This window comes from Trichosporon asahii, assembly GCF_000293215.1.
Source record: "Trichosporon asahii var. asahii CBS 2479 unplaced genomic scaffold scaffold00071, whole genome shotgun sequence".
NCBI classification, from domain to species: domain Eukaryota; kingdom Fungi; phylum Basidiomycota; class Tremellomycetes; order Trichosporonales; family Trichosporonaceae; genus Trichosporon; species Trichosporon asahii.
In genome coordinates, this window is record NW_014040854.1 from 841,967 (window position 1) to 868,639 (window position 26,673).

Below are 26,673 nucleotides of genomic sequence, written 5' to 3' on the forward strand. Positions count from 1 at the left end.
TCGGGCTGCCCAAAAGTGCCCATCCGGGAAACTCGAGCCCTACTGCTTTCGTTATCTGCCGTAGCCACGGGCGCCTCATGGCCTTGCATCGCCGCGGAGTTCTCAAGGCGCCACTGGGATAGTCCTCCGGCTCGCAACCCGGACATGTGGTACGCGCGCTGGGCTTTTCGGTCTGTGCCTGGTTCGAAACTCTAATCTCTGCAAGCAGAACGCAAGATAGGCCTCAAGGGCCGGGTCGTCCTGGCTCCACTCCAAAGCAGAATGTGGCGATCACGCAGCCGTGGGTGCATCTCCCTGGATATGACATGAAGGTGTTCTCAACCTGCGCGATCTTCCGCTGAGAAGCGCTGCACGGCCTGTCAGTCAAGACCATTACGTACAGTCCGAGCGAAGTCACCCATACATTCACACAGCTGTGCCATCGTGGATCAATGGATACTGACTTGCATTGACGTTGAAGTATTGAATCCTTGTCCGAGCTTCATCGAGTGCAGCTAGCTCAACAGCCATCGCAACCGACTGCCATTGTGACGGTGAGTTGAATTGAGTGCTGGAAACCTTCTGTGCGGAATGGAACCATCGTGAGGCGGTACCCTGAGAATAACGATAATTTCGGGGATTTCATGACCGCTCGCCATATGTTGCCGTTCCAGTGCTCTGCATCATTCGCTGGGAAGGTGCGGGGCAACAGCTAAGTTCTCCTCAACATATCTCTCTCCAGGATGCTTATGATGTGGGGGTCTGGAAGGCAGTCCCTGTGCACACGCCCGTGCACGGCCGACGGCGGGTGACAATCGCTGAAGGGTTACAGAACCTTCAATACACTGTGAAGGGTCTCAGCACGGTTAGGATAGCTCTTTCCGATGTGGTCGGGTTAGTAACGCCGTAGGAGCCATCCAACACAGTCGATTGATGAGAAACTCGGAAAGAGGTGCAGTGTGATTGGCCGTTGAGACGACAGAATCTGCTGTGGCACGTCGTACTCTCGAACACATAGTATGCTAGACCCGTGGACATGTTCCTAACCCTGCCGGACTCTCGATCCTTGCCGCTCCTTGGCGCAAGAGGCACAGCCGAAGAGTGCTGCCAGACCCGGTGTCTGCTATCGGGCAGCGGCCATCGGTCACTCATCACTGAACCTTATCTATTCCCCCGCCGACTCTCCCAAAACATGCCCACCCGTTCTGTCCCCGGCGGCGGCGTTGCCGCCAATGTGTGAATGCATGGAATGCCCGTGACTTAAGTGCAGCGAGTAAACCTGCCGGTGACGAGAAGAGATGTTAGGCTGTGCAGAGGGATGCGCAGAGTGGGTTCGGATATGAGTGGGCGTAAACGATGTGCCAATCAACCTTCACAGTCCGATCAGGGCCAAGGCATACACGACTGGAGGAATCAGCGACTTCGTAAAAGTCTGGTGGGGTCTTGTGCATCGAGGTTGGTGTGTCTCACAGACCGCTGCCCGCCCTACCTACGGCAAGCGGGTCGGCCTACGAACGTCAATGCCGTCTCATATCCCAAGTCACATCGGCAGCACAAACACCTGGACAACTTACCAACTAAGCCTTCGTCGGCCAGTATGGAGGCCGTGCGCTTCGCTCAAGCTCAATCTCCTCCCACCCATCCTTCCCAAAATGCCGGCGGTACTCGTCCAGCGAGTAGAACTTGATCGCTCCCAGCGTTCGATCCATCATTCCATCGATAGCTTCCGGGAGGAGCTCGGGGTCGAAGCCGTCGCACATGGTGATGGCGCCGATAAGATTCCAACACACCATCTCCTTGATCTGCTCAAAGGTAACATCCGGCCGCAGTCCCAGGGCGGCAAGTGGGACATCTTGTAGACCTATGATGCTGATGGAGACCGGGGTTCGATCTCCGATGAAGGTGGACCAGAACTCGCCGAAGAAGCCCATGGCGCGGGGATTCTCGGCTCCAGTCAGGCTCTCTGGCTCCGAGGGCTTCGTCGATGAAAGCAGAGCAGCGCGCGGTGTCCCCACAGGGGTGAACATCAGGTTGATCGAATTGGTCGAGCAGTGCCCCCAGTGCTCTCCACTGTATGTTGTTTGGCGCAGCACCTCCGGCCAGGAAGAATCGTAGAGAACATTTAACGTGATGCTCGGAAGGCTGCCGGCCCCGATCCACACCTCTGGTACGCTTTGCACCATGCTTTGGCACATCGGAGCGCTTTGAGCACGAATTGGGGCCGCGAGTGTCCCATCACACACGTGCACGTACAGCCCGGCTGCGGTACGAGGAGTTACGTCGCAGCTGTCTGAAGTATGCCGAACTACCCTGACGAGGGGCGCGGTGAAGGGGTGGATGAGCCGCTCCACCAGATCCCACTGTACGTCCTCCTCCTTCACGGCCAGGTCCATGAAACGCGTGTGAACAAGCAGTACCATCGACTTGGCATGCGCGCGCACGCCAGCGGCGGTAGGTTGCACCGACCAGAACTCAAACAGAAGTGGTAGGCGCCCTCCGGGCGATACCAGAGAAAGTCTGGCCGCTTTCTTCTCCATGGGGAACAGGCGTGCGAGCTCTTCGATCTCCCAGTCGGATTCCTCCTCGTGCTGGTTAGGCCGCCCGGGTGGCGGTGACGTATCATCCCCGCCCTCAACCTCCATGGGTTCGCCCGAGGCACTCCCGCCCTCGCTGCCGCTGTGGTCCTCCTGCGTGCCCTCGTCGTTGGCAACAACTTGGGTACCTTCGACTTCGATAACATCGCTTTGTCCAATCCCATCGGACATGTCGCCATCCTCGCCTCCAGGCTCTGCTCCTTCCTCAACCTCCGGTTCCGACTCATAGCGCTCGCTCTCGTCATCGGAGCCCATAAGGGCATTAAGGCGATACGCGTACTCCATTCTCTCTTCCTCGCTTGGCATGTTGCTTTCATCCCGAGTGCCCATTACGACATGGCGGAAGAGGACGGAGTCAACATCCCAGCTCCATCTTTTCGAAACGGCACGCATAGCGAGTACCGCGGCTCGGTCCTCCTTGCTCGCGCCGGGTTTCCAGAGAGATTGGGTTACAAGTCTGCACACAGTATCCTCTGGCTCCCTCTGAAACGGCGGATCCGGGCGGGCCGTGTCCGTCTTGCGCTCAATGGAGGTGTATAGCTCGTACGTCTCCTCGCCCACCTGTTGGCGGTACTCGTCCTTGCTAATGAAGGTGGCTTGAGTGAGGCGATCGGCGGGATGCAGATTCGCTAGAGCGGACAGGTTCTCCTGCACTGCGGCGACAACGTTGGTCCCTGGCTCAAGTCCGAAAGCGCGAGGATCGGCAGCCTCGAGCCCCACAAATACCAACGGTTTGTGCGTCCACCACAACGATTCCATGAAGTATGCCAAGCGGGGCTGGGTCGTCTCCTCGTCTCCCCGCTCGTACTCCTCGTCCTCGCCGTCTTCTTCCTCTTCAACTTTAAAGATCACTGCACTCGTTGGTCTGCGTACGCGCCGCATTCGAGTTTCAGTTCCTCAAGCGACTCGGTGATCCAGCTCCTTTTGATGTGTACGACGAGTACAGCATTGACAGATGATTCACGCCCATCGACGTAGGGTCCGTGCCCCCCCGCGACCGAATACACAGTGCCGTACGGCGCGTTACCGCCGAGTTTGCTCGAGAGCTCCAGTACGTCGACTGTGACGTCGGCGTTGACGACGAACCATGACGGCCATGGACGGCGTACGACCCGCACGCCGGTGAGGTCAATCAGCAAGTCGGCGTCCAGTGCCTCCGTGAAAGGCAGAGTTCTTTGCGAGAATTCAGTGGGCGAAAGGTAGTCCACAACCCGCGCGTAGCGCAGCCGGCTGCGCAGGCGCTCTCGGTTGGCCTGCCACTCCTTGTCCCATGGGCTTGCGGGGAGAAGCGCACTGTGCATCATTGGCAGCGATAGCACCTTGTACGCGTCGGTCGGGTGGGGGGCAAAGATAACGGGTCGGAAGTTCTGAAATCCAGATCCACACGACGAGATCGCTAAATGCTTGAAAAGAGCTGAGTCGGCACGCTCGCTCCAGTGGCGACCAACCGCACGCCAGGACAGGAGGAGGGAGCGGTCGCCTTCAGATGCCAAGGCGACGCTGTGATCGAACACCAGATCGACGAGATGAGGATAGAATCTGTAGTCAAGCATGACTGCAACAGACGAGGGGCTGTCGCCATCCATGTCCGCGGAGGAAGACATGGCTGGAAAGGGAGACGTGGTGGTTGCAAACAGAGGGGTGTCGTCGTGCTGGATGTCGTTCTCAACGCGTCACGCACGGTCCTCCCCTGGGGGAATGCAATACAGTCAACTTGTCGCAGTGTCGATCTTCTACAGTTGATCCCGTTCGTCGGATCCGAGTAATTCCAATGCTTGGCCTTGGCGCGGAGCATGTACTGCGGTCAGACCGTGTGTCATATGTCAGAACGACTGCTCAGGCACGAGGACGAAACATAGAGGCGCCAAAAAATGCATCCTATGTAAAGCGTGCGCTGTGATGTTGTACGTCGTGTATTGCGATTAAGGTAGTCATGAAGTTGACGGGCCGCGTTATCGTCATGAGCCAGGTGCTCAAGCACCTCCTCTCAGCATGATGTTGCGGCGGATATTCTCAAGTGCACCTCGGGCCTGCTCCAGATTCTTCGCAGCCTGCTGGACGCGGGGGCTCTGAGCCGAGCTCTGCGCTTGTACCTGACCGACGAGGCCATGCAGTTGCTTCTGGGCATTGCGGAGCTCGGTATCGGCGTCGTCTACACGCTGGCGGAAGGCGAGCTCGGACCACGTCGAATCGAAGAAGACATCCGAGATCATGTTGCCCTTCGGCATCTGCACGTCCTTCAATCCAGGGAGTCCAGGAAGGAGTTGCTGAGCCTGCTCAACGAGAAGACGAGCCTGGTCGGCCTCACGCTGAGCCTTAGCGAGCTCCGAGTGCTCGACCATGGCAACGTCATCGATGCCGCCGTACGAGTTCATCGTCGCGTAGTCCGTGCTCGAGCCGACGATCTTGATCGCCTGCTGCAGGTGCGCATCCGCCTCGGTGAGATACGCAATCGCTCGCTGCTCGTTGACAGTGTTTCCCTGGGAGGCGTTGTACTCGTCGAGAGCGGCGCGGTAGTTCGCCTCGAGCCTGTCCTCCTCGGGGAACGCGGGGGTGGGGCCGTCAAAGACACGACGGTAGAGGGCGTCGAGCTCAGTCTTTGTTCGCTCGTAGCTGTCAACAGCGCCGCGGAGCTCGTTCACCTGCTCAGTCAGGCGCCGCACCTGGTCCTCGAGGACAGCGGTGCGAGCCGCCGCGGTCTGCTCGGCGGTGAGCGCCGCAACGTACTCGGCCTCCTCCTTCGCCTCGAGCTCGGTGAGACGCTCGCGACCATGGACGGGGTGCTTGATCTTGACCCAGAGGCGCTTGAGCGTTCGATTCTCAATCGCTTTCCAGTCCTTGAACTCCTTGCCAGTCTTGGCATGCAGCGCAGCGACGCCCGCCTGCTCGGCAGCCAGGCCGGACTGGCTCTGTTCCAGCTGGCGCTGAACCGCTGTGAGCGTCGGCGGCGCGTACGACAGAGATTGCAACCGTGCCAAGAGCTCAGAGTGCTACACGTCAGCTATTGCCTCTGGATCAGCCTCTTGATCGGGAGAGGCGGTAGCACTCACAGCCTGCAGGTCGACTTGGGGAACAGTCATGGTGATATGTGAGGAAGAGAACGTCGCGGTGCGGCGTTACGACCTACAGAGCTAGGCGTCCATAGGGCGCTCTGTATCGGTCCATCGTCGGCTTCGGGAGACTTGCTGATCGACGCCATAAACAATTATAGGACCGGAGCCCCGCCGGATACGCCCAGGAAGAGTCGCGTTCCGACGCCTTCACCCTGTACCCACTGCAACCTACACATACAGACCGCGGAAGGCAGCTTACAGACGTTTCGATCGCTCAGCGAACGCTGCTCCAGCGGGCCGACGATCTGGCACAGGTATTACGCTTTGTGATGCTGCTCGTTGTTGTTGATGCACTTTGGACGCACAGTCTATACGCGACGCGCTTGTCTTTCTCCAAGCTATCAGGCGGGTCCCTGATTTGCCACCAATGCGCAATACGCCGAGTTTTCAGTTTCTCTTACTTCGAGAGTGCGAATCACCGTGAAAATCATGCAACATCTCCCCTTCCTTCTGGACACAAGTGCTGTCTTGGTGCTCTCTAGCTAAAACAGGTTTTTCAACGAACTTCCCATGCATGGCGGTTGCCGAACTGTTGTTTTCTGGAAATCGCTCTCCCTTTCACGATCACGGAAGCAGATCGAAAATGTGGCCATGAGCTTGGAGCTACGACCTCCACTTTGTCTTTGGTTTTGGGACGCGACGCGCGCCAAAACAACATTGACACCGTCATCTCCGCCCAACGCCGCCGCCCCATTGTCCACCATGAACCGCCGCGGGCACCTCTCCCACAAGGTTCCGAACGTCAAGCTGCGGCCAGCTCCTGCTGGTCGGTCCACTAGGAGGAGTGCTGCTGCAGAGTACGAGCCGGAGGAGCGACCGGCATGGAGCGACGAGGAGGGTGAGTTGCAACCGAGAGGGTTACACTGACATCAGATGACGAGGCCGGCCCGTCGCTGAGTAGCGGCGCGAAACCGTGGAAAGGCATAACGGTCACTTTCACGGGAGTCGAAGAGAAACCCAAGCTGGCCGCTCTCGTGAAGGAGCTAGGAGGCCAAGTCGAGAATGCTCTCACCGTCAACGTGACTCATGTCATCGCGGCGGGTTTCGGCTCAGCCAAGTACATGTATGCTATTGAGCACCGGTTACCTGTGCTTGCGCCTACATGGGTTGAGGACGCACATAGACAATGGGTCTCTGGTGCTGAACTGGACGTGCCAGCTGTACGTTTCAGAAGAGTATCCTCACTGACATTTCAGAGTATCGAGGCGCACCGTCTGCTGCCGTTCACTGGGCTCAAGATTTCGATCTCCGGCATCGATCAGCTGGACCACCGCAAAACCATCATCCGTTACATCCAGCAGTTCGGCGGGACCTACTCGAAAGATCTCGACCGCTCATGCACGCACCTCGTGTCAGCCTTCCCTACCAGCGACCCCAAGGCGAAAGCGAGCGAGAAGGTCAAGTGGGCGATGAAGGAGATCGGCGACCGCGCCATGGGCCGCCGGAAAGGCAGGAAGGTCGAAGGCGAGGATATCTGGATCATCTACGAACACTGGATCTGGGACTGTGTCGGCTTCCGTGGCCGATGGAAGGAGGACGCGTACGACGCTCGCAAGCCGAGAGGCCGGCCGAAGATCAAGCTCGAGTCGGTGCTCGACGGAAGCTGCTTCGAGCCTCCTCCGGAATTAGTGAAGGAGCAGGCGGAAGAGGACGAGCCGGTCGTTCTTAGAAAGAAGCGGAAACAAGAAGACATGGGCAACCTCGTCAACGAGCTGCTCTCGACCACTGGGGTGCCTGTTAAAACAGAGGACATGGAGGTGGACTCTCCGGGCGCAGAATCTACGGAAGCTGCTTCGAGCCTCCTCCGGAATTAGTGAAGGAGCAGGCGGAAGAGGACGAGCCGGTCGTTCTTAGAAAGAAGCGGAAACAAGAAGACATGGGCAACCTCGTCAACGAGCTGCTCTCGACCACTGGGGTGCCTGTTAAAACAGAGGACATGGAGGTGGACTCTCCGGGCGCAGAATCTGAAACGAAACCCGATCCGATGTCACTTGCGCCCCGGACGTTTGAACGTAAGCCTTCACTTCTGCACGTCACCAAGTCCACGTCGTTCGCTGTTCCTGCTGCCAACGCTGGTCCGAGCAAGATGCCCGTTGCCGAGGGAGAACGGTCTGGGTCGCCACCACAATTCTTCGCCGATATGCGCTTCACCCACGTTATCAGCGAAGGATGCCAAGGGCTCGAGAACGCTTTGAAGCAGCATGGAGGAACAGTTGTCTCCGAGGCTGAGTGGAGAGCAGGCGCTCTCGTCGACTATGTCATCGTGCGATTGTGAGTTGCGGAATGCGAATGACGGAGCTGACGTCCAGGATTGCCAGGACCAAAGTCGACATGCCTCCCGTACAGCCAGGGGAACCGACACCGGCACTGGTCACCGAGTGCTGGGTGGAGGGCTGCTGTTTCGAGCAACGACTGCTCGACCCCGACGCAACGCTTGTCTTCCGACCTCTGTCAGTTGACTGTCCAATCCCTGGAGCGTCCAGCATCCTCGTTCACATCTCCGGTTTCCCAACGGAAACGACAGTGTATCTGAAGCGGCTACTGAAGACCGTTGGAGGTGTTCTTTCTGAAAAGCTTAATCGGAAAACGACTCATCTGGTTTGCGCCGTCCCCGAGGGCCAGAAGTGGACGAAGGCGCATGAGTGGGGAGTAACCTGCGTCAAGGACACCTGGTTGTGGAACATGGGACGAACAGGCGTCATCGACGACATCACAAAGCACCTGCACGGCGCCGACATGCCGAATGGCATCCCGCTGCCGACACCATCAAGATTAAGCGGCCGTGCTCACAGCGAGGGCGAGGCGCTGGGCAGCTCCGTGCCGAACCTGACCGCCGACGAGATCGCGGGTTCGTCTTTATCATCACGTGTGCTTAAGAGCACGCCGACACACGTGGACAAGCCCGGCGGCAGTGCGGGCGCCCTCGTGGCCGACAGCACGAACGCGCTCCAGTCCCCCAAGGCAAGCACGGAACGGCTGCTGAATAGAGCCCACACCGTTCCGGAGCCGCGCAGCAGCCCCAGCCGCAAGGGGGGTGCTTCACCCGTCGTCCCTTCCTCCACAGCTGGGGTGCTAGGCACTGTGTCGTCTCCCAGCGCACTCGGCTCCGGCAGCGACGTGACAGCGGCGCTCCGGCGCCTGGCAGAGGGACCTGATGCGCCGACACGCAGCAAAGTGGTAAGTCTAGCAGGGGGCCGTTTCGCCTTGGGAATACTCTGCGACGCAGAGCAAGGCACGCGGAATGCAGGTGCGAAACGAAAGGTAGAGGCTGACGCAATGTGCAGCTGCGAAGATCGCGCAACTCGCGACCGCGGAGCGAGGTGGCGCCCAGCCCGCTCTCGCCGCGGCTGCAGAGCCCGACGTCGCCTGTGGCCCCCGGCGCTGCCCTCGCTGTACCTCAGGCGGTGCAGGAGGAATCGATGCGCGTCACGTACGCCGACGGCGCAAGCGAGAAGGAGCGCAAGCGCCTGCTCGACGCGGTCATGCGCGGCGCACCGAGCCCGAAAAAGCAGAGGATGTAGTGCCGAAGCTTAGCTGGAATTGTTGCGGGCCGAGGATCGCAGTGGTGGTGCATCGGAAGAGACGTTGGGATGCTGTACGACTGGCGCGGAGCTGGACACGGAAAAGAGACGTTGTTTGTAACCTGCATGCAAAACCATGCCGTATGCGTGTGCCGTAGCTTTGAAGCTTAATGCAAGAGTGCGACGAGAGGTGCCGGAATCCGGAAGAGGCAGTAGAAAGAGATCTGGCCGCGGCGTCCCAGCATCTCGTGCTCTGTAGCGGCCAACACGTGTGAGCTGGGTGGGGAGCCAAGCCAAGCGTGCAGAGGCATGTGACGACCTATCTGACCAGATGGCCCGATGGCGCATCTGGCAAGGGAGAGATAGGCGGATCGGCGACTCAACGACGCGCGTACGCCAGTCCCGCGGTTCCATCGGTTTGTCAAGCGGAGATGTTGGTCTGCATCGTTGTCTCATACTTCTCATGTCTCAGCAATGCCAGCTGATAATGCCCGCTGTTAGAGGCTGACGAGTCGTACTGAGCACGGACAGGCAGCTGGCGCCCATGCGTGCGTGCGCTCATGGACAGGCAGTAGCCGGATGGCCGCATGGCGTGCATGGGTGGCGCAGTGGACTTGCTCTGCCCTTCAGGTTCTATCTCCTCGTAGCCGTAAAATATGGCTGTTGGGTGGGTTCGAGCAGAGTGGTTTCGGTGGGTCGACTCGACTACTGGAGACAGTGCGCGAAAGGCATGTTACGCGTTCCCGGTCTGTGGTCCATGTGCTGCATGCTGCACTCGCTGCATCTCACTGGATCACTGGGCCAATGTGGCGGACGCACAGGGCGTCCGACGTGACGTTATGAATGACATCTGGACGGACGCGAAGATGCGACCTGCCGGACCTGCCGGGCCTGTCGGGCCTGTCGGGTCAGCGGGAAAGAAGTGACAGCGATATCCTACGAAGGGACGCAAGTTCCGCCCTGCCTGCCTGGCCCGAGGTACCGAGATGCCATCGGTCGACCGATGGTCGGGAAGGGGGTGGTCGTCGCTGCCGGCGGACCAGCTGGCCATGCGGGTCTGGTCGACCGACCGGCCGATGGACGCATGGACTCTACCCACGAGCAAACCAGTACGCCGAGAACAGTCCGGACCAGCACTCAAAGTCGACATGACAGCACGGCGGCCTCGCTATCCGGCTATGCCGCCGCATCTCATCGCCGGGCAAGTGCGCAAGTGATCGACTGATGTTTTTTTCTGTGTAGGTTGCTCGGAGGCCGCACAAAAAGTCTGACCCCCCTGCACCGGCAAAATCACAGTGAGCCGGGCAAGGCACCGGCTCTGTCTTGGTATTTGCCTCTAGCCTGAGCGGAGTTGCGGCGACCTCCACCCCTGACACAGCCTGTCGCGGAACAATGACATTCCTCGCTTTTGCCCTCCAGGGTCAACTTTTGGCTGGCTGGGCAGCGCCAACAGCGCCCAGCCAGCGCCACGGTGGAGGGCGCCGAGTACGTCATGCCTGGCCGTCACCAGGTGCAGATCGTGGTTGAGCAGCTGATAGTCACGCTCCTGAACTAGACGAGGCTAGTTCGATACCCGATGCTGAGGACTCTGAAGCCTAATCTGCACAATCTCGCGATAGCTGTTGAGGCTGCGATAAGGGTTGTGACTTTTGCGTATGCATGGCTGAGCAAGGACGGGGAGCACCCTCGATGGGCTGTCGTATCTCACGCTCACGCTGCTTGTTCGGAAGCACAACACGTTTCTCCTCACGTTCCAACGTTCCGATTCACGCGTCGCGTCTTCCCTCGCCAGCCTCTGGCTCTCGCAGCCGACACGTTTGAAACGCGAGTGCTACCGCAGCGCTACCGTTACACTCGGGGGGGGGAGGGCGCAACGGCATAGCGGGGGAAGAGAGGAAGCAGCCGCGAGGAGCAGAAGAGCGAGGAAGGAAGAAGGGGGTGATGCAGGATAATCAGTAGCCGATTCCCACGGTGCCCTGGATTCTTGCCAGAAGCAGGAGATTCAAGATTTGCCACCCAGCCAAAAAACTAGTCTGAATGGTCGACCCGGGCCTTGAACTAGGTTTGCCTAGCTCAGGGGCCCGCAGGCCCAGGCACACTCACTTGTTTTGCTCGTCACTGCTGGTTCAACTCTGGTCGTGTCTGAGCCTTTTTTTTCACGCCGCCGTCCCGGAGCCCGGGATGGCCGGATGCGGTTCTTGAGCGAGCGTAAGCGTTGCAAGTACGAGACGGACGCGACGTGTCTCGCAGCAGCAGGGATAGCAGAGCGCTTGCGTCATGTTCAGTACGTCCTGCACTCCCAGCTCGTCACTCTCTCGAGCTCAATGACGAGACGAGGAACGAGGGCGCGAGGGCGGTGGCCAGCAGTGCTCGATCGCCATCGCCAGCGTCATTGATGTGCGACACTTGGTGCGACAGGCGCTGCGTATGGCGTATCGTGCTGAAATGCAGAGCAAGCTAGCCGGAATGTAGAACCGAAGATGGCCGCTAGCGCGGATGCGGCTACGGCTATGGTCCCAGAAGATTGAGAGACCATGCGGGCGGATGCGGACCGTTCTGCGCGCTCTGCACGATCTGGCTCTACCAGTGCGAGATTGCGAGACACACCCACTGCGGCACTGGCTCGTTCACCCTGCACTAGTTCATCGTCGGCTCTAACGGCCTCCGTTACAGCATGCTCAGCACATGAATGTTTGTCTGGACGCCGCCGTCGAAAAATAATGTCTGCCAGGCAGGCGCATGCATTGCTTGTCATGGCAATGACGCCAGTATGCCAGGTCAAGGACGACAGGAGGCCGGCCCAGCATCAGCGTTTTGGGCCCTGGGACCATCCTGTCTGCGCCCTGAGGAATGCCCTTGGGCGGCAGGAAGCGCCTGGTCGCAGGATCGCAGGGCGATTAGAATGTTATCTGGGATCGGATCGCATCCACGCCACTCCCACGCTCGGGCCGCGACCCTCTGCTCTTCCTCCCTGCTCCTCTGATCTTCTTCTTCCCGCCCGCCTGGCAGCCCGTCGCGATTGACGTCTTGGCTTGGGTCCAGCCGGCCTGGGCTAGGCTTTGGCTTAGCTGCTGCAGGTAACCGGCACTCTCGACGACCCGGCAAATTTAGGCACGGCAGCTGCTCGAGACTCGCTGCGGACAACGTTGATGTGATTCGTGCCACGCCCCGCGACCGCGACCGCGATACACACACTTAAGCTCCCTCGCTGCCCTCTGGCCCTCTAGCCTGCAACCCCGCACCGCACAGCACTCTCCTTCCTCACAGGCACTGGCACGCACTTCACATCGCCGCCGACCACCACACATCCTCGACATTTACTTCGCCTCTTCACACTTTTTCTCAACCTCTTTTTCACAACAACACTCTCTCCTTCTCTCACTTACTCGTAAACACCGACACAACCTCGCACATAATGGCCACCGTTCAGCAGCAGCCCAACGGCACCGTCGGCGCTCCCGGTATGTATTCCTCAATGTTCGCCGCTCGCGATCGCCGCTGACACCACAGCCTTCAAGATCGTCGAGAAGCTCGACTCCGTCCCCGTCGTCCACGACTCGGTCGCCTACGCCCAGTGAGTTGCGAAACCCTGACGATGGCTAACTCGCAGGCACCTCATCAACTCGAACCAGGTCACTGCCAACCTCTACCAGACCGCCCTCAACATTGCTTCGCGTGAGTAGACGTTTCGACTTGTGCGAGTTGGGTTCCGAGTTTCTCACGGACCGCCGCCCGGCGACCACAGCGACCGGCTATTGAGCTTGTGTGGTTGTGTCGCGGCCTGCTTTTCAGTTTCGGTTTCGGTCCCCGGTCCGCTCGGTTCCCGTTTTCGCCTTGTCATCGGTCGTGCAGCGTAACTGACTTCGTAGGCTCCTACCAGGTCGCGTCGCCCGTTATTGAGCGCAGCAAGCCCCTCCTCGAGTCGGCTGACAACCTCGCCGTCGCCACCTTCAACCGCGCCGAGGCTACCTTCCCTTGTGAGTACAGCGTTATCCTCAGCAGTCGCTAGAATCGCAGCGACTGCGTGAGAAGCGCAGAGGAACGCGAGGAACAGGGCGCTGATAACACCGCAGACCCTTTCAAGACCCCTACTCAGGACCTGATTGGCGTTAAGCAGGCCAAGTCTGTCTACGACGCTGTGAGTAACACACGAGGCAGGGCGGACATCATTCTACTCGGTGTCGAGTCGTGACGTGCTCATTCACGGTCCTTCCCGTCCGCCCCGCTCACGGAAGAGAGAGCTATTTGCTGACCGATTCCACAGCGCGTTGCCCCCCTCATCGGCCAGGCTCAGCCCATTATCCAGGACGTCATCAACAAGACTGTCGCCATCAACTCTGAGCTCAACGCTCGCTACACTGCTGCCGTCCAGCAGTCGACCGAGATCTCTCACGCTCTTCTCGAGCAGCTCCACACCCTCACTGAGCAGGGCAAGGAGCTCCCGCACCAGCTCCTCGAGGGTCTCTCCAAGGTCACGACCGACGTCAAGTCGATCGTCCTCGCCAAGGAGGGCACCGTCCAGGAGAAGACGAACAAGCTCGGTGCCTACGTCGTCGACCAGGTCAAGCCCGTCGTCGACGAGATCTACAAGCACGTCATCGCCGCCAAGAAGGGCGCCGAGGAGAAGGCCGAGAAGGTCGTCGAGGACGTCAAGGAGAAGGCTGCCGAGGTCGCCAAGAAGGTCGACGCCAAGGCCGACGAGGCCAAGAAGGCTGCCTCCGAGAAGGCCGACTCTGCCTAAGCATCTTCTCCTCTGCCGTTGTTTAACATCTCGTCGTAATATTAATAACCCATTCTCTCTCATCACCAGCGACCTGCCGGTCTGCCTAGAATATGTCCTTTAGCCTTTTCTCCTCTCACGCATCTTTCTCTTCGTTTGTCTCATATAGATGGAACCAGTTGTGAAATCGAACTCCAAAACGCGCTATCTGTTCAGCGCGATCTACCTGGTGGGAACTGCATGCACGCCTTCTCTCAGTCGCGACTTGTTGCAGCTCACAACAGCCCTCACAACGGATCTTAGTCCTCGAGTCCTCGTCACTTTCACATCTTGGAGCATCGCTGGTAACGACCAGCCTCGACTTCGATCTTCTTTCATTGACCACCTACTGACGCAGGCGTCACGGACACTCTCGTAAGCGCCGCACAGACCATAGCTCGCGGAATCCATCATCGTCCTCAAGCGCCCCACTCATGAACTCATGATTGATCGCGCAGGGCGCCCCCAAGCAGGGCGCGGCAGCCGGTGAAGATGACGCGTTGTGAACTCTCAAGTCCCCCATGCACCACTGTTGTGGAGGAGACGTCAGTCACTGTGGACGTCGATGGCTCCGGAACACATATCATGTTCTCGTTGTCTCAGCATCTCTACACCGCTGGCAGCGCTGGCACTGCTCGCACTGCTCGCACTGCTCGCACGCCTGCAAGAGGGAAGCGAGGACAGCCGGTAAGCGACCGGGTGTCGGAGTCCGACCCCCGAACCCGAAAGCCTCTCGCACTCGACAGGATTCGGGGCACTGTCGGACCCACGGGGCGCACGGGGCTTACGGGGCTTACGGGGCTCAATGGGCTCAGTCTGTGCCACTGTCTCCTACGAGCCTACGCCCTGCTGTCTTCAGACGTAAACGCCCTTCTCTGTCTCATCGCTGGAGCTAGACATGAGCTAGACTTGAGCCAGACATGCCACGACCCCTCCCCTCTCCTATCACATCCCCATCTCTATTGTCCTTCCCCCTCTCTTCAATCAGCTTCCACTCTAAACTCCTCGCTTCTCTCACTAACCGTTCGCTCTTCACACTGCCAATGCAATCGCAGAGAACTAGCAGGCCCGCTCTCCGGATCGCGTTTCGCGCTCCTATTCGGGCAATGCAACATTTGTAACCATGCGCGCTGCCATGAAGACCAACGGTCTCGCGACCCCCGTATAACGCGTTCCTGATCGTATAACGGCTAGTATGCTCGCTTGTCACCCATTTTCGTGACGCTCGCGGGAGATCGGAGTTCGATTCTCCGTCAGGAAGCTTCTCTTTTGTCCTTTTGTACCGCCCTTTCCCGTTTCGCTGCGGGGGAAGATATCCTCTCGTGAGAGGTCCGGAGGGTGACTCCTGCAGGACCCGTGCCCGTGGGAGACCGGTGATCAAGCCATTCTCTCCTCCAAGCCTCCCCTCGTTGCGTCTGCCTGCAGAGCTGCAGATGCGGCACTGCGCACCACGCCGTCTCATTGCAAAAGAAATACATGTATCGCTACTACTCTTCGAGCCTACTCAAGCTTTACTCGAGCTGCACCGCGTCCTTCCACACCCTGCGGACCATGTTCTCGGCGCGCGCCTCGGGGCCCTCGGAGTCAGCCCGCTCGGGTATCTTGGCGAGGATATCGGCCTGCACGCGGTCGTTCAAGTCACGGATGCCCGTGGCGTAGCGCCTTGCAAACTCGCGGTACCATCCCCATTTGGCGCGCGTGCTCCAGGCGCCGGTCTCGCCCGCGTCCTGCAGCGCGAATACGGCCTTCAAGCCCGACCCGGCGTCCTCGCCCTCCTCGGCTCCTTCGGCTGGGAAGGCCCACGGCAGGAGTTCGGACACGAACGCTTGCGTCGTGGCGACAAACACCTTGTCGGCCCGCTCGGACTGGAGGTCCAGAGACGCTTGCACGTCGCGCGCCTCGCGGGAGCGCTCGAGCGTCTCGTCCTCCTCGTCGTCGCCGACGCCCTCACCAGACTCGAGACGCTCGGCGGCGCGACGCGCGCGAGCGACCTCGTCGGCCTTCTCGACCGCGGCAAGGCGGCGCGAGACAGCCTTGACGCGGCCCTGCACCTTGTCCAGCGTCATGAGGAGGAGCTCCCACTTGTCGCCGTCTGTCCAGCCATCGGCGGCGTCGGTGCCCGAAGACGACGAGGGGTCCTCGGCAAACACCCACGAGACGACGTCCATCGGCTCCAGGATGCCGTACTGCAGGTACTTGTCCGTGGTGATGAGACGCATCTGGGCCGACTGGCGCCAGAAGCTGGCGACAGCGTCGAGGAGCACGCGGCGCGACGCGGCGTCCGGCGTCATGTGCCTCAGTACATCGAGGTAGCGCTCGGTCGCGTTCAGGAAGTGCGAGAACGAGCGTGCACCGAGGTGCTGAATCGTTTCGACCGCCATGGTCAGGATGGGCGCGGAGAGCACCTCGCTGCCCTCGGTGCGCGCGCCGGGGAGATTGTCGAGGTAGCTCTTGACCTCGTTTGCGGGAACCTTTTGGCGCATGAGGCGGAGGAGCTCGGTCGCCTCGGCGTGCAGCGGGTTCTCGCTCGACTCGTACACCCACACCGGCTCGGGGGGCGCGTCGGCAATGACGCCAGCGCCCTTCTCGAGCATGGGCTCGGGGAGAGTCTGATGGATGCGGTCGTGGTAGGCCAGGCGAACCTCGAGCTCGACGACGCGACGCATGAATGCGCGCTTCGGGTGACCGGTCGGGAGCTCAAGCTCGGGAATCCATTCCTTCCACATCCACTGGAAGCCAAAGTTGGACAGGTGGATCGCGAACCACTCGGCGGCGCGGCGGGCAATCTCGAGGTCGAGGCCCTCGGCACCCATCATCGTGAAGAGCTTGCGGACGGCGCGACCAACGGGGGGCGCAACGGTCGTGGGAGACAGCTTGCAGAGCTCGGTGATGACGGAGCCGTAGTAGATTGGGCGGAACGGCAGGGGGTTCAGGCTGAACAGGCCGGCGAGCATCGAGTTGACAATGAGCGACTCGAGCGAGATTGTCGACTCGTTGCCCTCGGCCTTGAACGTGCCCGGCGTCAGGTGGTGCGGAAGCGCGAGCAAGAGGCGTGCGCACTCCTTGCGGTTCACCTCGTAGATGTTGATCATGTCGAGGAAGAGCGAGCGCAGCGTCCATCCCATCACTGTGTCGGCCGGAGGCACGACGTCCTCGGCGAACAGGCGGAGGCAACCAGCCTGGCCCTCGCCGACCTGGCCGTTGTCGAGGTCGTCCGAAGCCTCGTACAGGTCCGGCGGCATGTTGACAGGCGACAGGTTGTACGCGTCCGGCAGGATCGCGCCCTCGGGCAGCGTGACGCTCTCGCTGGGGCGGGGAAGGACAGACGGGGGAGCGTACCCGTCGGCGCGGAGCGCGTGCAGCGCGGCGAGGAATTCGGCGACCGTCTGGATGTCAGCTACGTGACTTGTTCCGGAAGCTGGATCACACACTCACATCCTTGTAGGGCTCGGCCTCCTCTCCAGCATCGAGGATCGGGGCGAAGGGGTTGATAAGCTCGCGGCTTCCCTTGCGGCCGTAGACCCACTGCTCGATGGAGCCAACGAGGTCCTCGACGTCGCCCGAGTATGTCGGCACCAGACCGTGGGCGGAGCGCATGAGGCCCTCGGTGACGGCCCGGCACGCGCGCTCGGCACGGTCGCCGCCGCCTCCGACCTCGTTGATGACGGTCAGGAGGCCCTTGTACACCTCGATGATGCTCTGGGAGCTGACCAGGCCAGCGGGGACGAGCAGCGACAGGAACTGGAGCAGCAGGCGGGCATCGCGCCACTGCCTTCCCTCGACGGCATTCCGGAACGCCCGCCCCAGGTCCTCAATGACCTCGCGACCGCACTCCTCGTCGTCTCCCGCGGCCTTGCGCTTGTCGCCCGTCTGCGGCTCGCCGTTGCCCTCGGCGGCATCCATGCCCTCGTCCGTGGGCGGCTTGGCGCCCTCGTCGATGCTGTACGCCAGGTGCAGAAGCAGCGTCACGAGGTGCGGGTGCTTGTACGGCTGCTCGGTGACGGCGTTCCGGAAGCCCTCCATCGCGCCCTGTCCGCCCTCGTGCCAGCTCCGTCGGAGCACCTTGGCGAGGCGCGGCGGGTCCTCGAGCGCGTCAAAGTCCTCGTCCTCGGCGTACTTGGCGATCATCTTGCGCATGCGCACGGCAGTTGTTTCGGGGAGGGTGCGGCCGCCGCCGCCCCTGGGTCCACGGCCGCGGTCATCTGCTGCGTTAGCAGCAGGTCAATAAGGATTACTGGGAGCATTCTGTCGGAGATCGAGTAGCTGATGGCTATATCGAGCCGTGAGAGAAAAGGCTCGCGGTACTCACTCCTCCTCGGTCCGCGACCGTAGCCACCACCACCTCCGTAACCACCACCACCATAGCCACCGCCTCCGCCATACCCTCCCCCATAACCACCACCACCGCCTCCACCGTATCCACCCCCGCCGCCGCCGCCTCCGTATCCACCAGAGTATCCGCCGTAGCCGCCGTTATAGCTCATGGCGCTGAAGTCGGGGTTGAGTTTTTGTGATTTTGTTGTTTGTCAACCGTTGACCTGGGGCAGGTGCGATCGGCCAGTTGGTCACTGGACGAGAGAAAGAAGGGCGCGAGACAACGGGGCGGAAGCTAATTCTGTTATTTGGACGAAGGGACGAAGAGCTGGCTGGTACGCTGGTGGGACGTCACTCACTGCCTCCACCAAGCAAGCAGGTGAGTATTTTGAAAGTGGAGGTTGACCGCGGTCTTCCATCCAGCACTGTCTTCCTGTCATCGGCACCTTGTCACCAACCAGCTTCACTCTGTGCAAGGGCAAGAGACTGAACCAAGGCCCTGGATATTCGAGACAGTAATAAGGGATACAGGATGGGGCCCAAACCCGCGCAATGCTTCTGCGGCCAAGTGGCCAAGTATCGCTGTTCCGCCTGTCCTGTGCGATAGTAAGCTAGTTCTCTGGTTCCAGCTGACACGCCCCAGTTGCTCAGTCGCGTGCTACAAGCAGCATAAAGGTGAGCTCCATTTTCTTTCTTCTTAGCTAACGGGCAGACGGGAATTGTACGGGTGTAGGGAAAGATGCGCCTGCTCCGAGTCTCGAGGCGTCGAAACCTGCAGTCGAGCCGGGCAAGGCCACGGATGATCGGCCGACAGCCGACGCGGTCACGAGCGACGAGGGAGACCAGGGAGTCGACAGAGGGGAGGGAGGGGAGGGAGGGGAGAGAGTGGAGGGAGAGAAGGAAGGCAGCAGAGGAGAGGGAGAGGAGAAGACGGATCAGCCACTGAAGAAGCTGACGGACCTAAAGTGGCCACCAGAACCCGACGAGTCCATCTTCTCAGACCCACTGAAGCGGGAAGATCCAAAACCACTCCGACACGCAGAACTGGAGCGGATCGGTAAGTCCCTTCCTTACCTTCTCCCTCTAATCCACACCCACCCGCCCCAGAGCGAGCTAATCCCAGCCACATCCCCCGATCTGCGCTCCCTCCTGTCAAACCCGACCCTCCGCGCAGTCCTCAGCGCTCTGGACAGTTTCCAATCCCCCAAATCGCGGCACGTGACTCACAGTCTCTCGCCAAACCCGCCGCGTCGGCGCTGATGGAGCGTCACTCTCCTCCACCCCTGCACGCTCTCCTGGGCGCTCTCGACGACTCCTCCCCTGCCTCTACACCCACAGTTGAAGGAATGGGCTCCGGGGGCAGGGACGACTGGGGCGCCTCGGGGTGGTGGCTTGGCTACAACGAGAAGAGGGTCTGGGTCGGGCCCGAAGAGCGACGGCTTATGCGATTATGGGCCGACGCCGTCTCGGAGGCGATTGGCGGATGGGGCATGCGCGAGGGACAGTTGGCCTGGGAGGTATAAGAGATGGTATAGACTTCATGCTCGTTGCTCGTGCTCGTGACTCTATAGGAAAAATGTACAGTGTATATCTGCTAGACAGGCCCACGCCTCGACGGGGCCGTAGGTGTCGTCGGCAGATCAAGGGGAGGCTGAGGCCACCTCGGACTGCCGACCTCCGGCCCACGGCCTTCGGTCGGCTCAGCGCGCCGGCGAGTTGGAAAAGAACCAGCTCTGCCTCTTGGCACTAGCCGCGCTCTCGTCCTGCAGCCTCGAGATGGGGTTTGCGGACTGGAACGACGGCGCGCTGGGAGCAGCACCACCACCGCCCCTCAGCGGCTTGGCAATGCGCGCATGGGCATTGTACGCGCTCGCCTGCTGCTGCGCCTGCACCTCGGCGAGCCGCTCGCGGATCGCCTGGATCTGCTGCTCGTACCGCTGGTTCTTCTGCGCGAGCCTCGCGTCCGCGTCGTTCAGCAGCGTCTCGAGGTTCTGGATGCGCTCGTTGCGCGTGATCAGCTTGCGCTCCGCGATGCCGACCTCCTTCTTCAGCGCCGTGTTCTGCTCCACGAGCTGCTTCTGCACCATGTTCAGCGCGTCGAGGTTGTGTTCCAGGAACTCGAGCTTGCGCTGCTGCGCGCGGCTGTTCGCGCTGCGCGCGATCACCTTGTACTGCTCGCGCACCTCGTCGAGCTGCATTTCGAGCTCCACGACCTGAGAACAGTTAGCAGGAAGTTAAAAGTGTGGAAACTCACCTTCTCGCAGCGGTTCTGCAGATCCTTCATGAGCGACTTCTTGATGATCTCGAACTCGGCATACTGCAGCTCGTGCTGCTTGCGGCTGCGCTCGAGGTCGCGCGTCGCCTTGGCAAACGTCTCGCCGTCCTGGATACCGTTGGACGCGGTTGAGAGGGCGCGCTCGAGCTCCTCATTCGAGAGCTTGTACGAGTCGATCGTGTTCTGGAGCCTGCGAATCTCAGTCGCGCGGCTCTCGGCGCGCTCGGTGAGCGCAGCAATCTCGCCGCGGAGCATCTCCTCTTTCGCAGAGAACTTGGCCTCGATCTGCGACTTGATGTCGTCGACGGCCATGGACTGGCTCGACGCCGTCTTCTCCAGCAGCGCCTCGTACGCCTCGTCGCGCTTTGACAGGTGCTTCTCGACCTCCTGCCGGCGCTTCGTCTGCAGCTCGGCCTCCTCGTGGCTCAGCCGCAGGCGCTCCTGCAGGTCGCGCACGAGCTCCTGGTTCTCGGCCAGGTGCGCCTGGACGAGCTCACGAATGTCGGCGCTCATCGACGCCTCCTTGTCCGCGTCACGCACGCCGTCCAGCTGCTTCAGCACCTGCCGCAGCTTCTCGCCCGACGCGTCCAGGTTGGCGCCGCCAATGTCAATCTTGGCCATCATCTCGTTCAGCATCTCCTGCTTGCGCTTCTCCTTCTCCTCCTCCTTGGCGCTCGACTGCAGGTTCTTGAGCTCCTCGATCTGTGCCTTATGCTCGTCAATGTCCCGCTGCAGGTCGGCCACCTTCTCCTTGTACGTGTCGAGTGTGATCGAGGCGTCCTTGGACTCGGACTCGAAGCGCGCAGATGCAATCCGAAGCTCGGACAGCTCGTGCGACATGCCCTTGTTCTCCTTCTTCCACGAATCCTCCTGCTCCTTGAGGTACGCAATTTCGTCCTTGAGGTCGGCCATGAGCTTCTCCTGCGCGAGGAGAGCGCGCTCCTTCTCCGCCAGCTGGTCGCTGAGCTCGTTCTCGCGTCGCAGGAACTCCTCCTTCTCGTCCTTGTCCATCGTGACCGGCGTGTCTGGTCGGCTGTCCGAGAAGCCAGTGGGGGCAGGCGAGGCAGTCGACTTGGTCCGGCTCGTGGATAATGACTGCAGCGACGGTGTCCACTTGGACTCGTCGACCTTGCCGCCAGAGCGCCAAATCTTGTTCTCCTCCTCGAGCGCGGCGGCGTACTCGCGCACAGCGGCGAGCTCGGCCGTCGTCTTCTTGAGCATGGCCTTGAGCTCGGCGGGCGACAGCTCGACGTTGACTCGGGCCTTGTTCTTGATCGACTTGGCACGCATACCGAAGCGGAGCGTGGACAGCGTCTCGGGCTCGTTGTACGACGCCGGCGAACAGTTGATGATCAGCGTCGTGCGCGAGTTTCCTCCGAGCGACTCTTGCAGGATACGCGTGAGCTTCGAGTCACGGTAGGGAATGTGCGTGGACTGGGAGTCAGCTGGTGGTTCAAGGCAAGGAGCTTACCTTGCCGTCGGTGAGTGCGTTGATGACCATACCAAGCGCAGACAGCGACTTGTTGATCTTCTTGGCCTCCTCAAGTGTCTGTCCCGAGGCGCCGGTCTTGCCGACTTTCTCGGAACCAGCCAAATCGACGAGGTACAGGTTGCCCGACTTTTGGCTGCCGGTCTCGGTATTCCGCTGGTGGATACCGATGACGAAGATGGAGTGAGATCGAGACGACTCGGCGTTCATGTCTGCGGTCAGCTAAAAGACCCCCGTTTTTAAGCTTCTACTCACTCGTCGAGGACACCGCACGGCTCGAGCCACCAGCCTTCATGACCTTGTACACCTCCTCCTCACTGGACACATAGTACTCGGACAGATTCTTGACGTAGACGCCGCGCGTCTTGTCCTCGTGCACTGAGAGGTTGTCGTTTTGCGCTGTCGTCAGTTCCAGAGGGTTCGCAAAACTTACGAGCAAGCAGATCCTTGATGCGCTCCATGTAGATCTCCATGTACGACACCTTGACGGTGTACTCGAACGTGCTGTCGGCGTTGAGGATGGACTCGAAGATCTGCTCCGTGATTCGGGGAATCAGACCCTTCAGTTCCGGGTTCTCAATGTCTCCCATCATCGCTGCGTGTCAGCTACGTACCCTGTCGTCAACTCACTGTACGTCTTTCCAGATCCCGTCTGGCCGTAACAGAACAGCGTGCCGTTGAATCCGGTCATGACGTCCTCGACGATCGTCTTGACGCCGAAATCGAAAATGTCCTCCTGCTTCGTGTCCGTGTCGAACACGCGGTCAAAGGAGAAGCCGTCCTTCTCGGGGCCTGCGAGACTGGAGGCATTCTTCATGAACGCCGTCAGGTGGTCGTCCGAGATGTTGATGCACTTGTCCGACTTGGCCTCGGTCTCCATCCGATTCATCGGTCGAAACCTGGTGTCAGCGAACTCTGGCGGTCACCCGACTGCCGTTGCAGTCGGCGGAAGGGCGGGCAGTAACCAACCGCAGTGCCAGTGGCGTACGGCGGGGCAGCTGGTCAGACGCCGAGCAAGACGAGCGCGATGGGGAGGCTGCAACTGGCCGCCGGCGAGCTGAACATAGGGCGAGCGGCGCACGCGCACGGATGACGCCGGTTGCATCTTCCGGACTGGCCGAAGCTTGCGCAGCCTCGTCCATCTACCCCCCTCCGCGGTGCTCGACAAGATACTGCGGGACTGGCAATGGTGACCTCGGACGGTATCACAAACAGCCGTCCCAACCGCTCCCGCCACTCCCTGGCTGGCGACACGGAAACACGTACCGACAAACGACCTGGTTGTCAGCTCTTCATCTCTCGCAGACAGCTCACCTTGATGTTATTCCCCGACATGTTGGGCTATGTCTATGGGCTGGGTACTGGCGCGAGAAAGAAGAGATGTGCCGCTCGGGCCCAGCCTGCTTGAACTGCTGCTGTTGAGGACTGCGGCGAGAGTGTTGCTGCACAGCGAAAGGCGGCGGATGGGCGATCGGTTGCCTCAAGCAGTCCGCAGAGAGTCAAGATAAGCGTAACGGTCGAAGGGCGAAAGGGATGTGAAAGGGATTAGAGGGGACGAAGATGAAGAGCGTAAGGTGAGTGAAGATTGACAGTGCCGGCTCGAAGTCGACGGATCGCCGGAAAGTATGGAAAGAAGGTGCAGTAAGGTTCCGATTGATGTTGACGTGCGCGCGAGGTTGGTTGTGGACTGACAGCGCGCGTAGGACGAACCCCGTCAGGTCAGCGGTCAGGTCCAGGGCCACCCTGGCGCACTCTACTGGGCCCTGTATGGTGTCTGGTGTCTGGCATCTCAGGGACCCCACCACACGCTGACTGCGACGCGGGTCGCGCGGGTTCCTCTAAGCCAAGTGACCCGAGCCAGTGACGTCGGGAGCAATCTCGCGTGGCGAGTGCCGCGGCATGTTCTCCCATCGCGGGTCATCGTCATCACTTTCCAGTGTCCTGCATAACCCATGTCCGGCGAGCACTGTCGCGCCCCGTCACTGTAATCAATGCATTTCATCCAATTCGTACAGGGGGAATCCCAACTCTCTCCAGAAGTTAAAGTAAAAGAGAAAAAAGAAAATAAAGAGGATAGCGGTTCGGGGGGAAGGAGAATTCCACCTTGTCCGTCGCACGAGACAACGGCTCACAACCGCCAACACCCATCCTCGAGCCCGTGACTACGCTCGCTCGGCCATTCGCCTCCCTTTGGACCAGGGAATTAAGATTGTCGTTTATTACTTATTCTAATAACGTCGCCGCTCGCGTTCTGGTGCAACAAGAGACGCAGGCGGGGAGGCAGGTAGCGCGAGAGAGCGGGGTCGAGAGGGAGAGCAGAGCGAGAGTGGAGAGCGTGAGGGGAAGAGAGAGAGGGACATGACAGTCGGGGGCCGATCAATGCTGGGAGCGCGAGACGAGGGTATCGAGATTAGCTAGAGTTGAGTGGACGCGAAGAGAGACGCGAAAGTTCACTAGTCCAAGCTAATGCGCAGCTGCTCCAAGGGGATCGGCTGGAAGTCGTCGACGTCGATCCCCCGCGAACGCAGCTCCGCCTCGGCGTGCTTGGGCACGAGCTTCTTGATGAGATCGGGCCGGGTCGACAGCTCCTCACGCGTAAAGTTGAACAGCGCCGGCATGTCCTTTCCGTTGGGGAGGCGCGCGCCCTCCACTCTGAGCTCGTCGAAGAAGGGGTGGACGAGAGCTTGGGGAGCACTGAATGTCAGTTAGGCGTTGCAGAGGAGCAACTCACGTGAGACGGGCGCTGGGGGTGTAGTCGAGGAGGTGGGAGATGAGGTCGATGGCGTCGGCAGACGTGCGAGGGCGGAAGACTTTGGTGAAGGGGTGGGGCTTGATCTGGGGGAACTTGTGCTCCATGTAGTTGGGGTTCATCGTCTTGATCTGTTCACGGGTCGGGGTTCCGAGAACCTTGATAATCTCCACGAGCTGGTCGATACCCGACTCTCCGGGGAAGAGAGGCTGGCCCAGCATGAGCTCCGCCATGACGCATCCAGTCGACCAAATGTCAATGTTGGTCGCGTAGTTGGTCGCTCCGAAAATGAGCTCCGGCGCACGGTAGTACCTCGAGCAGATGTACGAGACGTTAGGCTCTCCGGCGACGAGAATCTTGGCCGAGCCAAAGTCGCAGAGCTTGAGGACACCCGTGTTGGGGTTCAGGAGCAGGTTCTGGGGCTTGATGTCACGGTGACAGATGCCGACCGAGTGGATGTACGCGAGCGACCTCAGGAGCTGGTACATGTACAGCTTGACCTGGAGCATGGGCACAATCTGCTTGAGCTTGGTGTAGTAGCGGAGGCTGCGGTACACGGTCTCCGGGACGTACTCGAGGACAAGGTTGAGGTAGACCTCGTCCTTCTTGTCGCCGTTCGAGTAGAAGAACGCCTTGAGGTCGACAACGTTGGGGTGGCTGACCAGGCGCATAATCTGGAGCTCACGGTTCTGGTCCGGTCAGCTTCATCCTGACGGTCAAGCTCACCTTGAAGCGCTTGTCCTGCAAGACCTTCTTGATCGCAATCTCCTGCTCCGGCACCTCAGTTCCGTCGGCCGTCTTGGTCGCTTCTCGGTCAGCACGCTGCGGCATGCGTCATACGCGTCTGCGTCAAGCGGCGGCCCATGGGGCTGCTCGGTCGCCGCTCGCCCACCACTCACGTAACATCTTGGCGGCAAACACGACACCAAAGGATCCGTTTCCAACGACCTTGTAGTTGGTGTAGGTGATGGCCATCTCCTGGCCAGTCTTTCCCTCATGCGCAGTGACGGTCACAACCCTGTTGGGGTCGTCTGGACGGATGTCAGCTGACCATGTTCCTTGACATTCCTGGGCGAGCTTACCCGTCACCCTAACCCCATTGACGAGGTTGCTCATTCTGATAACGTGTTAAGGCTGTTTGGTCGTGCCAAAGTCGAGCGATGCGATGGCCCAGGTGTGCGGGAAGGGTGGATGTTGAGGATTGAAAGTCACGGAGTGTAGACCGCAAGATGGGGCGGACGAGAGGTGAGCGGAATGAGACGACGGGCGAGCGAGACGGCGCGATTCCAATCGTTCCAAGCACAGCGCGGCCGCGTTTCCAAGCACAGCAGGACCAAAGGAATGGGGATGTGAATCACACAGGCAAACGCGTTGTTGTCCGTAGGTGCAAGATGGAGATGAATGAAGTGGGCCGGCGTCGGGGCGAGAGTGTGAAACAGGGCAATGTCAGCACAATGTACACGCGGTGGTGGGAGTGGACGACGGAGGTAGTGAGGTGGGGGCAACGCAAGCTGTGAGCAGTGGCACGCGCGGCACGCCGAGGCAGATGTGCTCCGCGCAGGTGACCAGACCAAACACGCTTGCGATCAGGATCAGATGCGCGCGAGGGCGGTGCCCTCGCGACCAGCTCGAGCTTCGCGGGGATGCGCGGTGCACGGCGTGTCGCCTGGCTTGGCCAGATGCATGCGGAAGCCCAAGCTGTTCGGTGACTAGCACGCTGTTGCGCAGCGGGTGGATGACGAGCAGGGCAGCATGTGGTCGGCGGCAACATGGCTGGGGCCTAAAGGAATCGGGACCAACGCGACGGAACGATCCTGTCCTCTCTCTGGTTGCTTGCGCACGCTGCTTGCTTCACGCTTATAACTACACATCCAGCGTCA

At 60.3% G+C, this 26,673-nt stretch overlaps 8 protein-coding genes across 8 annotated transcripts; 3 read left to right on the plus strand and 5 right to left on the minus strand.

Annotated features, from left to right (window-relative positions):
- Positions 1–1,556: 1,556 nt before the first annotated feature.
- Positions 1,557–4,177, minus strand: A1Q1_05155 (uncharacterized protein; the record flags this gene model as incomplete). The annotated part of the gene is made up of 2 exons (XM_014321962.1): positions 1,557–3,438; positions 3,579–4,177. 2 exons carry the CDS (start codon positions 4,175–4,177, stop codon positions 1,557–1,559), a joined length of 2,481 nt encoding a protein of 826 aa, XP_014177437.1.
- Positions 4,178–4,546: 369 nt separating this feature from the next.
- On the minus strand, positions 4,547–5,653 carry A1Q1_05156 (uncharacterized protein; the record flags this gene model as incomplete). The annotated part of the gene is made up of 2 exons (XM_014321963.1): positions 4,547–5,563; positions 5,624–5,653. 2 exons carry the CDS (start codon positions 5,651–5,653, stop codon positions 4,547–4,549), a joined length of 1,047 nt encoding a protein of 348 aa, XP_014177438.1.
- Positions 5,654–6,388: 735 nt separating this feature from the next.
- Positions 6,389–9,207, plus strand: A1Q1_05157 (uncharacterized protein; the record flags this gene model as incomplete). The annotated part of the gene is made up of 5 exons (XM_014321964.1): positions 6,389–6,524; positions 6,638–7,443; positions 7,506–7,957; positions 8,005–8,863; positions 8,971–9,207. 5 exons carry the CDS (start codon positions 6,389–6,391, stop codon positions 9,205–9,207), a joined length of 2,490 nt encoding a protein of 829 aa, XP_014177439.1.
- A 3,415-nt stretch (positions 9,208–12,622) lies between these two features.
- A1Q1_05158 (uncharacterized protein) lies at positions 12,623–13,948 on the plus strand (the record flags this gene model as incomplete). The annotated part of the gene is made up of 6 exons (XM_014321965.1): positions 12,623–12,668; positions 12,718–12,781; positions 12,840–12,882; positions 13,088–13,184; positions 13,281–13,345; positions 13,472–13,948. The coding sequence occupies 6 exons, from the start codon at positions 12,623–12,625 to the stop codon at positions 13,946–13,948; spliced, it is 792 nt and encodes a 263-aa protein (XP_014177440.1).
- Positions 13,949–15,477: 1,529 nt separating this feature from the next.
- A1Q1_05159 (uncharacterized protein) lies at positions 15,478–18,094 on the minus strand (the record flags this gene model as incomplete). Its single annotated transcript, XM_014321966.1, has 2 exons — positions 15,478–17,352; positions 17,402–18,094. 2 exons carry the CDS (start codon positions 18,092–18,094, stop codon positions 15,478–15,480), a joined length of 2,568 nt encoding a protein of 855 aa, XP_014177441.1.
- Positions 18,095–18,448: 354 nt separating this feature from the next.
- On the plus strand, positions 18,449–19,803 carry A1Q1_05160 (uncharacterized protein; the record flags this gene model as incomplete). Its single annotated transcript, XM_014321967.1, has 5 exons — positions 18,449–18,659; positions 18,704–18,886; positions 18,932–18,955; positions 19,014–19,337; positions 19,388–19,803. The coding sequence occupies 5 exons, from the start codon at positions 18,449–18,451 to the stop codon at positions 19,801–19,803; spliced, it is 1,158 nt and encodes a 385-aa protein (XP_014177442.1).
- A 177-nt stretch (positions 19,804–19,980) lies between these two features.
- Positions 19,981–22,924, minus strand: A1Q1_05161 (kinesin; the record flags this gene model as incomplete). The annotated part of the gene is made up of 6 exons (XM_014321968.1): positions 19,981–20,493; positions 20,535–21,959; positions 22,027–22,256; positions 22,300–22,422; positions 22,478–22,627; positions 22,675–22,924. The coding sequence occupies 6 exons, from the start codon at positions 22,922–22,924 to the stop codon at positions 19,981–19,983; spliced, it is 2,691 nt and encodes an 896-aa protein (XP_014177443.1).
- A 1,573-nt stretch (positions 22,925–24,497) lies between these two features.
- A1Q1_05162 (glycogen synthase kinase 3) lies at positions 24,498–25,909 on the minus strand (the record flags this gene model as incomplete). The annotated part of the gene is made up of 5 exons (XM_014321969.1): positions 24,498–24,738; positions 24,776–25,467; positions 25,520–25,599; positions 25,693–25,824; positions 25,876–25,909. The coding sequence occupies 5 exons, from the start codon at positions 25,907–25,909 to the stop codon at positions 24,498–24,500; spliced, it is 1,179 nt and encodes a 392-aa protein (XP_014177444.1).
- Between the last annotated feature and the right edge of the window lie 764 nt (positions 25,910–26,673).